The sequence below is a fragment of the Erithacus rubecula genome (genome assembly GCF_903797595.1).
Source record: "Erithacus rubecula genome assembly, chromosome: 20".
Taxonomy (NCBI): domain Eukaryota; kingdom Metazoa; phylum Chordata; class Aves; order Passeriformes; family Muscicapidae; genus Erithacus; species Erithacus rubecula.
This window is the reverse complement of record NC_136672.1, coordinates 1,083,871-1,096,779: the sequence shown is the minus strand read 5'-3', so window position 1 is coordinate 1,096,779 and position 12,909 is coordinate 1,083,871. Positions and strand designations below refer to the sequence as shown.

Here is a 12,909-nt window from a genome sequence, read left to right as displayed (position 1 = left end):
GGATGCTCCAGTCCTGAGGAATTCTTTGGGACATGAGCAGGGCCAGTGCAATCAAAGACACTCAGCTGGCACCAAGACATCCTGCCTGTGGCAGAAGCAAGGCAGATCCTGGCTGTGGAACACATCTCAGCCCCAGAAGGTTTTGCTGAGCAGAGCCTTAGCACAGTTCTAAAGGCACTGGCACAAATTTAGAATTCTAAGCAGGAGTTATTAGACTTGGTCAATACTTTGTGGATCCTCAGTGCAGAGATTTCCCTCACACCCTTCCCAAACCCCTTCTGGAGCAGGATCTTCCACATGGAAAGGGAGCCATGGTCAAGAATCACCTCAGAGCCACCCTGGGCTATTTGGGATTTTCCAGACAACCTAAAGTAACACTGCTTTTCTCCAAACAGGCTCACATTCCAAAAGAATTGTACTTTTCCCTCTGTTTTTACATGGAGTTCCTGGTGAGTGACAGTTACAGCAGTGTCACAAGACCCAATTTTGTAATTGAGAAAGTTCACAGCAAACTGAATAAATTTTTTTCCCCCAAATATCAGTGCCTAGCAGTGCCAAGACTCTAGCAGAGACCTTAATGGCTTCTTGAATCATCTCCAAGAGTAAATATCATTTTACTCTGCTTTCCAAGCCAAGAAATTGCATGTCTTGAATATAAGCTTTAATTTCCACTTCTAAGGTCATCAGTCTTGGCTCTGTAACCAAACCCATCTGTCAAGTTCCTAGTCCTGATTTAAGCAAAGAGCTACTCCAGCATTATTTTCCAGTGAGTAAAACTTACTTAGACCCATCTTAAAGTTTCTGAATGCAACTGTTAAAGACAAGATTCATCCATCACTGCTACCTCTGTTAGTTCAGTACCTTCCTACACAGATAAGGTAAAACTCTGATATTCTTCCAGAAGCACATCAGCTTGAAAATATGCAGCAAGACAGGCCACAATACACCAAGTGTAAGAAATATTCCCAAATTAGGGCACAGTGAACAACTTTCTCTATTATTTTGCAACTTTGACTTGGCAGCTCATTGATGTTGCACAGTATCTATAGTAATTTTTAAAAATCAACATAAAATCAAGAAAGGTTGCATGTGGAGCAGGTTTAACTTGTGACAACATTGGCAAAAGAATCAGAAATAAATGGCTAAAGGAATGGAATATTTTAGATGGAATCATGGAATGGTTTGAGTTGGAAGAGACCTTAAAGCTCAGCTCATTCCAACCCCCTGCCTTGGGCAGGATACCTTCCACCAGACCAGGCTGCTCAATAAAAATAAAGCCCTATAAAATAAAATAAAATATATCTATAAATATAATGAAGACAAATACTAAGAAAAGCAAAACAATTGAGATTTTCTTATTGAAAAACAATCCTGGAAGCCTGAAGAGTGCCTGCTGCCATTCCTGCAGGAATACACTGCTCTGGTGTTAAGAGAAAAGTGGGAGAAACTTCCCAGGTGCCAGTATGTTTTCCCTTGGTGCAAATCACCACAGGCAGCAGCAGGAATTTCTGAGTGTGTCTATGAAGGAAATGGATTCTCAGAAATGAAAACCTGACAAGTTCAAGGAGAGACACTGAGCAGCCAGATGCAGCAAGCTTTGCAAGAGACACAAATTTCCCTCAGGAGTATCCCCAGCTCAGGTTACACTGCACAGGCTGAGCAGACACTGCAGCCCTGGCCCAAATGATCCATTCCCTCCTGCCAGCAGCTCCAGCCTCTTCCCAAGCCACTCCAGGCACAACAAACCTTCCAAATCAGTGATCATCATTTCCTGCTTGTTCTTCAGTTTGGCCAAGTTTTTGGCTTTTTCTTCTTCTTCAGCCAGCTGAGAAGAGCATTCAGCAATCCGATCCTCCATCAGCTTCTTTTCCTGGGGAGGAGGAAGGGGAGGAAAATGAACTTAAACACAACTTCAGGAGTTCCTAAGCAATGCAAATAAAGGAATGTACAAAACCCACAGAGGTGTGTCACAGAGCACAATATTCAGGTTTTGTTTCATTTCAAGTGATTGTCAATGTGAAGGATAAATTGGAATTGTTTGGAAACATGAACACTTCTTTTCCAAGATAGAATTCACACAGCAGGCCTGGCTTTAGGACAGCATTGGAAATCTGTTTGCAGAGAACAGTGCTACAAACAATTTTTCCAGCTCTAAGATTTGGGAGAGTCATGAAACTGGGAAGAGTGCATGACAAACTCCCTCTGGAATGTCAGCTCAAACTCATCTCCAGTGTCCACTGCAAATGTCCCAGGTCCTGGGCCAGCAGCTTTGGGAGCTGCCCCTTGGCATCAACACTGCTCTCACCTTCAGAAATTTGGAATTTTGGTCCTCCAGCAGTAGGATCTCCTCCTCCATCTTCTTGATCTTTGCTTCAGCTGTCACTTTTTCCAGCTGCAGCTTCTGCCGAGCTCCCTCCTCCTCATCCAGTTGCTCCTCCAGGTCCTGGGAAGGGACACAAATGCATCTGTGACTCTCCCAGGTGATCCACGTGGTCACATTTAGGTTTTTTTTAACTCAGTGACAAAGATGTGTTATTTTGAAAAGCCTCTTGCCCTAACACACACTAAACCCACGTTTGCTTTGTTAGGCTCATTTACAGGATCAATGAGCTGGTGACAATTAAGGGCCAAGGGATGCACATGAGATTTTTGATGCTCTGAATTCCAGCTTTGGGAGAAATGTGCTGTCTAGGAAACACACACACACTGCCACAGTCTTCACCTTCCTAATTCCAACTATAAAACTAAAAATCTGTAATTAATTACAACCAAATCATTTATGTCAGAGACTTCTCAGCACACTGCACCTGAATGGGGCACCTGGTGGAAAAATGCCAGGATCTGGGAAGAGATTCCACAGGAAACAACTCCCCCTTATTTCAATATCACAGCTGAGACAGTTCAGTTATTGACACAGAGTTAAAAAGCAATAATGCACTGTGCTTCTGAGGGTTTAAACATGATTCATTTAAATATGGTTAATAGACATTTATGAAAAGGCATCAAAAGCTGTGAGAAGTTTATTTCCTCTTCAACTACTTTGAATATTTTTGGAAGACAGGTAACTTCTCACCTTTTTCAGAGCCACCATTACTTAAAAGGAAGCACCTAAATAATCTGATTTTCAAAAAAACCTCAGCCAAGTAACTTGGAGGAAATGCCATTATCTTAATAAAGACAGATGAGGAATATCCTTCATGTTCCCTGGATTTCAGTCAAAAAGGAACATTTCTCTCACAAGTGACACATCTCATCAGTCTGTCTGTAAGGCCCTGCCTGCTTCCTGCCCTCTCAGGAGCTCTTCAATTATCTCTCAGCACACACTGCCAGGGCATCCTGGCTTTCCTTTCTGTCCCCACCCTCACATGCCTGAGACACACAAATCTCACCACACTGAACATGGGAAAGGCAAAGGGAAAGGGAATGGGAAAGGGAAAGGGAAAGGAAAATGAAAAAAGGAAAAAAGAAATTCATTTAATTCCAATCTGGAGCCAAATTCCTCTGCCCTGTAAAGATGCTGAGGAAGCTCCCCCATCCTACTCCACCTCCAGTCACTGAGAACCATACCTGGATATGGCCCTGCATCTTCTTCTTCTCATTCTGCAATATTTGGTTTCTTTCCTCCTCCTCCTCAACCCTGGACTCCAAATCATGGAGAATTTCTTCCAGCTCTTGCTTTTTGGCAGCCAAGCGAGCCCTCATCTCCTCAGCCTCTGCAAAGAGCTCTGTCTCAGCCTGGAGCTGCTCTGCAAGGATGTTCTTCTCCTCCAGAACCTGCAAATACAAAAGGCAGTAAAGCTTTAAAAATGACATTTCAAAGTCTCTCATGAGAGATTACACCTGTGACAACTACAGAGGTACTTCAAGGCCATGTTCTGCTCCAATCCTGCCTCCCATGTCCACATCCCAAACCAAACTTTTCAGAAGAGGCTTTAGCAGCAGTGCAGAGGACACCAGCTCTGGCTCCAGCAGGATTTCCTGCACTGCTCCCTGCAGAGTGGCAGAGCAGGGCCATGGGCTGATCCTGGCACCTGGAATCACTGGAACTCTGGCCACCCCATCCCTGAGGATGTCACTTGTCACAGCCATGGAGCCACTGACTGGCCCCCATCCAGCCAGTTCCTCATCCACTGAGGGCTCCATCCACCAACTCCATGGCTGTCCAGTTTAGACTCCAGGATGGGACACTGCCAAATGCACAAGTGCAGGTAGATGACCCTGGAACTGCTCTTCCTTTATTCCCCAAATTTCTGCCATCACAGAAAGCCACCAGGTCTGTAGAGCTGTCCCAGGTGTTTGCCCACAGCTTGCCCAGCCCAGGCACAGAATGACACTGCCACTGAATTTCTCCTGTGCACCAGGAAAGGCCACAGAACCAGGTTTTGTTCTGTTTGTGCATCATGCTGTGAGTGACAATCAGCTCACCTGATCCTCTTTTGCTCCCCAACTTGGCTCCCTCACATGGGACAAAGCACAGTTCATGTCCTGCCTATCAAAGCTGATCTGGGACACAAACCTGTTGATGTTTCCTTTCCATTTCCTCAAGTTCTGCCTCCACTTTTGTCTGTTTTTCTTTCACCTTCATCAGCTCCTCATCCTTGGCTTGAAGCTCTTCTTCCTGACGAGTGACCTGAAGAAGAGGCTTCACCTGCAAAGGTTTGAAATGAAAATGTGAGACCCTGCACTCACCTATTTATAGGTGAATGAAACAGAACAGAACAGAACAGAAGGAACCTTGGTGAAGACTCTCCACCACTGCCAGTGCCTCAGCTTCAAATATGCAGCACAATTCCTCTGCAGGATTTTCAGTGCACTCAGCTGCTGCTGCTTCTTTGCAAAGGCCCTGAACACAGCAAAAAGTTTGTGTTAAATATAGCTGACCATAATTTCATTTTTAGGTTACCCAACCCTACAACACTTACAGACCATAAATAGGCTTATTTATAAGTTTCAGTAACTACACTAAATGTATGAGTTCTTGCTCCTATAGAGTCAGAGCAAGGGCTGAATTCACCATTTCCAATAATTAAAAATGCTGTTTGTTCTTACTCTTAACAGGCTTTTTTCTTAAAAAGACAAAATCAGGATGGATTAGCTACTTTAATTTTTAAAAAGCAGCTTTCCAGAGTATTTCCTGGAACCTCCAATGGGATAGGAGGAGAGACAAAGAAATTTGCAGCCTCTGTAAAAGGCTCAAAGGCAAGAGCAGGGAAAGGAGATATTGTTAAGGAATTAAGGTGCAAATTCTTCCCAGGCAAAAATCCACTTAATACCCAGGATAAAATTACAGTTCCTCAGGCAACACACTTAGAAAATGTGTGCTGAAACAGAAGTTCTAATGCACAGCTCCCTTCAGAGAGGCTTGAGAGAGGCCAAGGAAGAGCCAGCCCCAAGAGCACACTCACTTCCTGGCCAGGTACCCCCTGCACACTGCCTGGAAGAAGATGATGATGTCTGTGATCTTCAGATCCCTCTCTTCCTCCAGGTGTGCCAGGACTCCAGCTCGGAAGAAGATCTTGCTCTGTCCAATCCTGTACAAGTTGGGGTCCAGCTCCAAGGCTCTGATCTGAACAGACAGGCAAGGGCATTGTTGGTATATCAAAAAAGGACAAGTTTGGGGAATTTTTCAATGTTTAGCTAGAAACACTTACCATACGCTCACAGGCTTGCTTACCATCCATGAAACCTTTGGGAATTGCATTGGGAGTGAGGATCTCATACCTTGAAGGCAAATGAAAAAACTCCTTTACATTCAGCAATAAGCGATGTGATTTATAGTGTCAATTTATAGCACAAACTACAGTGACCAAATGTACAGTTAGAGAATTTCTCCAGGAAACTTTTCCAGCAGCCAATTTTGGATTGTTTCCCCTTCCTTACTGTCTTTAGAATAAAGTGCAGTAATTAAACACTTGAAAGTTCAAGGCCTCACAATCAGGTTTTGATTTTTTGAGCTGGGTTGGGAGAGGAGTGAGGGGTCTTCAATTATTTAACAAGGAACTTCAGCTCCTAAGAACCCAAAATTCAATTATTTAATGAGGAACTTTAACAGCAAAGAACTCAAAATTCAATTATTTAATAAGGAATTTTAACTCCTAAGGACTCAAAATTCAACTATTTAACAAGGAATTTTAACTCCTAAGGACTCAAAATTCAACTACTTAACAAGGAAATTTAGCTCCTAAGAGCTCAAAAGCCTGTTGCTGCCCTTACCTCTGCCTGAATTCCTGGAACACGATCCTATTTGGGAATCCTTGCCTACAGATCCTTATTCCTTCCAAAACCCCATTGCACCGGAGCTGATCTAGAACCAGATGTGGGTCCAGTTTTCCAGCCTGGACAAAACAAAACAAGGGCTATTTTAATTGGCATTTAATTGCACTTTCAGTTGTTCAGCTGTAGAAGCAGGGGATGCACAGGGGATTCCCAGAGGGCATTTACTGCTCGGTGATGGGAGGAGGATGAGCTGGGCAGGACGCAGGGCTGGAGCAGGGGCAGCCAGGGGAAGCAGGCAGGAGGATGCCTGCAGCCCTACCCTCTTCTCGTGGTTGGGGATGATGCAGCGCACGAAGTTGGGGTTGGTGTTGCGCAGCGTGGCCATCAGCTTGGTGAGGGACTCCTTGTAGAGCTGCCCCACCGTGCGGAACATGCCCTTCTTGGTCTTGTAGGCAGAGCCAAAGGCCGTCTCCGTGATGCCCGTCACCTGGTCCAGCCCCACGATGCGATCCACTGCGGGGACAAGAGCACGGCTGAGTGGCCCCGGGGCTGGCGGGGGGGGCGGAGCGGCAGCAGAAGCTTTGGGGACAATGGGGACAATGGGGACGGTGCCGCGAGTGCCGGGGGCGGGGCAGCCGCAGCGGGACGGGACACTGTGCACAAGCTGGGGACCAAAAGCCACAGACTCATCCAGCACAGGAGTGCAGCTTCAGAGGGACAGGCTGAAATATCCAGCTCTTTGCTTGCAGTTCTACATGACCTGGAAAGCTGTTTGCTCTACTGAGATCAACTTTAGAGAGGTGGAAATCCCAGCTTCGGGCAGCTTTCTCTCTGAGCTCTTACACTGCCCAGCATTTCTGCATCTGTGCATGAAAAGTCACTTGTGACAATGAGATAGATTAAACCTGAGTTTAATTCATGTTTTAATAGGAATTTAAGTGCTACTTCACTGACAAGAGAGGGAAAAGTATTTGCCAGACTTGTGCTCAGCTGCTGTTTGGAAGAGTTCTTCCCATTTTTAAATACAACTGCAAAGACCTCCCTACCCAAAACACCAGGAAAACTCCACACCAAAGCACTTCCAAGCTGCCAGAAGGCATCACAATAGAGATTTCTCTTTAATTTTTTGGAAGATTTTGGGTAAGGACCTCAAGGGTTTGTTTTTCAGGAGCACAATTAGAAACATGACTGCCATCATTAAAACCTTGAAGGTGATTCCATGTGCATGCCAAGAATTATGTAAGCAGTTCACTAAAAGATACACAGGTGGCTTAACACCTCAATAATTACACCTGGTGCTTCTTGGGACTGAGCAAATCCCAACATTTGTGGGTTCTCCATGAAATCCCAGCTGAGCAGCCAGAAACAAGCAACTATTTATAGGCTACAGCTTCAATTTTGTCATGTTAACTTCAAATTAATTTGAATCAAAGCAGAGGGCATTCTGCTTTGCTACCAGAGTTATCTGACAAATGAGGGACACTATTTAACTTCTTCCTAATATTCCACTGGTCAAAGATCTATTTAAAAAAAAAAAAAAAAAAAGAAAAGAAAATTAAAAACAGAGAAACACAGGGCAGTAAATTTGAATAATGAGTTGCAAGTCTTGTGTGTAGAGCAGAGCCCAGATCCTCCACAGGGCTTTGAATACAAAAATTAAACTTATTAAAGTTGGAGAAATAAATAGGTGGTAAGGTATTTATAAGGTCATATCCCAAATATTTGTTTGTAAGCAGAATTCTGTCCCAAATCAGACATGGGATAGAGATTACAGGGAGTCAGTTTCACAGAAAATGAAATGCTTGTGAATATTAGAAACCTGCACCCACCAGGCCTCACTAAGCACTGCAACCATTCAGCTTTTTTTCACCCTGTACTTTCTGCAATTTGGCAAACAGATCTGATCTTGCACAGTTTTGCTTTGCTCCCCTCTGTGCTCCAGCTCTAGGAGGGTTATATAATAGAAATATATATAATAATTCCAACAGGATTATTGGAGTTAAATGCAAGCTCTGCCTATAGGTTTAAAGCATGAATTGTGTGACTGGACCATCACCCCTGGAACAAAGCTCTCCAGGAATTCCTTTGGGAACACCCCTGGCTTCCTCAGGGATGAGATGCATCAGGAGTAGTGAAAGATAAACCCAAAATCTGAAAGCACAGCCCTCATATCCATGTGTTTCTAAACTTGGGTAGAAGAATCCAAGAAGGATGAGGAAGTTGAATTAAATAACTAAAGGGTCTTCCAAGATATTCCAAGGGCATTTCTTGATTTCTCAATACTCACAAAAAAAACATCTGCAGCTTATACAAATATTAAAATTAAGAAGTTTTTAAATAAAAAAAAAAACAAAAAAACAATTCCAGCTAGGCTGGAAGAAATAGATTTTACTTTCTACCCCCACTAAAACTGCAGCACTATCCTGACACTTCAAAACATTCTCGAGCTCTCCTCCCAAAAGGACACAGCCACATCCTAAAACATCCCAGAGTTTTGTCAATGTTGGACTGCAGAAAGAAGCTTGATAGTGTTACAAAGCTTTTGCATTCTGTCAAATGCTTGGAGCTACCAGAATTGTCACTTGGAGGCAATTCTACATCTCCTCATGGAACCAGGAAGCAACAAACCTTTTCATCTGCAATGCATAATTGGAGATGCTTTGTGTGTGTGCAGCAGCAGCTGGACAGGAATGCACTGGGGGCCCCAGGGGGGCTGGGGGGGTTTTACCTAATTTCAGCATGAAATGAGAAGTTCATGCAAGCCTACGAGCAAAAATGGTTCTCCTGGAGGTACAACAGCCCTGCCTTTAGTAGGCCTAGTGCTTTATATCCATTCACCTGGTGGCTCATGAAGACCAGAAATATTGTCATAGAAACAGGCTCTCTGAATATTCTGAATCTCTAAGGCAGAGAAACAGCAGAAACAGAAAACAGAAGAGCAGATACACAAGACACTTGAGTTAGTAAATACAACAGGTTCATCAGTTGCAAACACACTTCACTGTGCTAAAAAAGCAGTCAGGCCACAACATATTCCATGCACATTTCAATGGTCTGTGGGAAGAGGGGTTGAGGATTTAGACCAAAACACAATTAATTGCTCTGTGTGTGTCCTCCAAGGGAAAGGAGCAGATCACCAACCAAAAAGTTCTTTACAGATTCATTAAAGCTGCTCTCTGTGGCTGCCCAAAGAGGGAAACTCAGCATTAACCTCCAGCACCACCTCAATCACAAGCTTCATTTCCTCCTCGAGTAACAAACTACAGGGTTTATATCCTGTGACATGTAAATATACTCTTATCAGTAGATTGTGATGTTAATAAGCAGAACAGAAAAGTCCCTGTTAAGTATTTATGTGGCTATTTCTGTTTTCTGTAATCATTTGGTAGAAGTACTGAGAAATACTTTCAGGTGATGGACAGGTAACCTGGCTGAGCAGCAGTGTACAGTTAAAACAGGATTTGATTTTCATGTGCAATATCTCAGCACTGCTATGGCTGTTAGTGAATTCATTTCAGGAGATGAGGAGTTCCAGAGTACCACCCACCACAGCACAGGAAATAACTGTGCTGATGCTCACAGGAGACAATGTTTACAAATATACCAACAGCAAGAACCACTACAGCTGTTCACACTCAGGACTCCACTGCAGCAAGTCTCAAGCAACAATTTAAAACAAGATTCCACATGAAATTAGACACAGAGAAACAAGTAATAAGTGAGTATCAGTTCCAGTAATGAACATGAGAAGCAGCTACTCAGAAATGGAACATGTGCAAGGGACCAGAGGTGCAATTCTGCTTCTTTGGTGTACTTTGGGCACTAAATAAAGAGAGAAAATGCTGTATATATTTACAATGGAGAAGTGGAGGGTGAGGAAGGAACAGGCATAAAAAAACCCCAAACTAGTCATCCAGCAAGGTGAAATCACCAACAATCTGTGCTGAGCTCTCTTACCATCCTTCCAAAGCTCAGCCACGAATTTGTCCGAGGACTGGTGCAGGAGGGTGGCCACATTGTCATTCAGGGGGTCCATGTTCTTCATCAGCCACTCATCTGCCTTGTAGTCCACCTGCAGAGCAGCCAAGGGGCACAGGCTCAGAGGAAAAGCAGCTCCAGGTTTGTATTTAGCAGCATCAAACACCAGTGGTGTTTTCCTCTCACTGTCAATGCTCAGAATCACAAAGGCTGGAGAAGTGCAGGTTCAGAGTCCAGCCCTGCCTGGCCACAGCAACCCTGGGTGTTCACATTTGCTCACTGAGCCTCCTCAGAACAGCCAAGGTACCACAAGCTTGTTGTGCTTTTGAAAGAGTAAATGGGAGTTTTCTTTAAAATTCAGCAATCTGACTTCTTTCTTACTGACAGCTGAGTGTTATTTGCTGCCCAGTTTATTGCCAAAATAAGGTTTCACTGTGAAGATTTAAAACCAGCTCTAGGACAGATTACTTTAGCAATTACTTTATCTTAATTACTGGAGAGTCAATTAAGGATGTGCTGCAGCATGATTTTTAGAATTTCTCTACAGTATTTACATTTAAACACTTGCTTCTATAGAGAAAACAAAGTTCTTATCTTTCAAGAGCCAAACCTGTGCTTTCCAAATAGCAGCTAAAAAATCATTGATACCAGCCCGGGTTTCATCCCAACCCAGGGAGCCCTAAAATTCCCTAAGTCCAACAAAATCTCTGTAGACTGGGTTCTGCTTCAACCAAGGTAAAAGTTGTCTGTTTTTTCATCCAGGCTTTGGAAGGAAAGCAGAGTACTTTCCCAAACCAACCTTTCCAAACAAGAATTTCATGTTGAACCCTTACCTTCCCTGCATAGTGAATAATGCAGAAGTCTGCTTTGTCCTTAAGTTGTCTTGGCTTTTGGAACTTGGAATGAGTTCCTTGCTCTTGGACCAATTTTTCCACAAATGTCTTATCAGTAGCTTTAGGGAACCAGCATTCTTCATCCAGCAATGCCAACACACCAGGAGGATTTGCCTGAAATGCAGTTTGATAATGTGTTCATGTTATATATATATATAAAAATGTAATATTTCCAACACATCACTTAATATCACAATAAGGGTAGTCCAAAATGATTCAAGCCTAATTTCAGTTAAAACAGGCTGTGGGGGAGCCCAGGTCAAGAAGGATCCTATGGCTGGTTCAAACAAACTCATTCCAGTGTTTATGGAGACACTGAGCTGGTCCAGGGCTGACCAGAGCCCTGCTTTGTAAGGGTTTATACTTAAAAAGTTCTGAGGGAATGCAAAGTTCACACATTTGGTGAGAGATGTTTCAATGTACCTGGCATCACACTTACAGAACAACTGTGAGGATATTGAGGTTTCCTTTTAAATTTATAAATAACTTGAGGTATTTTAGGATATTCACATACACATGAGCACACTGAGGGCAGCCACACCTGTCCTCTGAGGCTTTTTGGAGGAGATTTTACCTTCTAAGGAGGCAGAACTTTTTAAGTTGCACACACAAAGTGCAGACCTTTGATAACTGAAAGAAGATTTCCCTTTTCCCAAAGGAAAACCGGAGTGCAGCTTTTCTGCTGGTCAGGAAGCACAGCAGCACTGGGAGCTCACCTGCACCCCAGGACACACAGAGAAAGGCAGGGAGCAGTAACTGCAATGGCCCAGGCTTCATTTAAAAGGTCACAGGTTCTGAGATGCAAAGAACAAACTTTCAGGAGTCTCTGTTCTCCCCATCTGCTCCAGCTGCTCTTTAAAGGCTTCTTCAGCTTCCAGAAATTGAGCAGCCAGAGGAGGATGTTAAAAACCACAGTGATTAAAACCACTTTTTCTATTTGCAATCTTCTGAAGGAAAGCTCCACACCAAGTTTCAGGAATTTTGCTGTTGATTTCCAATGAAGGAAGTTTACCACAAGTCTTGGAAAAACTTTCTACCTGAGTCCCAAAGCTCCTACACCACTATGGCACAGTTTAGTGATACTGACAGGATTAATGACTTCATTAGTACCAGGGAAAAAGGTATAAAAATAGCAGCTCATATCTTGAGCTCAGTGTTTTACACTGGCATAAGGGCAAAATCCCCTCTGGATAAATCCTTTTATTAACAATACATGGTATTTTAGATTTGAACTTCAGCATTCCAGTTAATTCCCTTTTAATGACAGATCCACAAGAAATGTCTCATTTGCAGGCAGCAAAAGACACAGTCAGCACTCCAAGCTCTCCTCCTCAGAGCATTATTCATGTGCAAACTTACAGGTCTTTCAATTAAGTCAATGCAAGGCTGCAGATCCAGGCCAAAATCAATGAAGTTCCACTCAATCCCCTCTCGCTGATATTCCTCTTGCTCCAGGATAAACATGGTGTGGTTGAATAATTGCTGCAGCTTCTCATTGGTGTAGTTAATGCAGAGCTGCTCAAAGGAGTTCAGCTACAAGAATAACATCAGTATTTAAGAATGAGTCAGTGACAAGATACCACAAGATCTGGGAGTCAAAATTTTGACTTTATAAGGAAATTCTCCAAAACTTTGCAAAGTTCAAATATAACATAAAGAAAACTGGAAAGCAAATCTACAAAACTCCATTACACAAATAACAGTAGGAACAACTGCCACATATAAAAGAAGATTAAAGATTAAATTATGATTTTTTATCACTGCAATGTTGGGCTCTCAAAGCCTTTGGACACCCCAAGCAAACCCCTCATGTAACCCCAGA

General features: G+C 43.2%; 1 protein-coding gene across 1 annotated transcript in view; it reads right to left on the bottom strand.

The window, feature by feature from the left end:
• MYH10 (myosin heavy chain 10) overlaps positions 1–12,909 on the bottom strand; it is an 84,629-nt gene that overhangs the window by 15,548 nt on the left and 56,172 nt on the right. Inside the window, exons 13-24 of the mRNA XM_079323128.1 lie at positions 12,447–12,620; positions 11,028–11,201; positions 10,174–10,288; positions 6,536–6,729; positions 6,214–6,335; positions 5,652–5,721; positions 5,406–5,566; positions 4,735–4,843; positions 4,517–4,648; positions 3,568–3,774; positions 2,306–2,443; positions 1,747–1,870 (exon numbers count right to left, since the gene is read on the bottom strand). Of these exons, the coding sequence (XP_079179254.1) occupies positions 1,747–1,870; positions 2,306–2,443; positions 3,568–3,774; positions 4,517–4,648; positions 4,735–4,843; positions 5,406–5,566; positions 5,652–5,721; positions 6,214–6,335; positions 6,536–6,729; positions 10,174–10,288; positions 11,028–11,201; positions 12,447–12,620 (1,720 nt within the window). The remainder of the gene's footprint in view (positions 1–1,746; positions 1,871–2,305; positions 2,444–3,567; positions 3,775–4,516; positions 4,649–4,734; positions 4,844–5,405; positions 5,567–5,651; positions 5,722–6,213; positions 6,336–6,535; positions 6,730–10,173; positions 10,289–11,027; positions 11,202–12,446; positions 12,621–12,909) is intronic.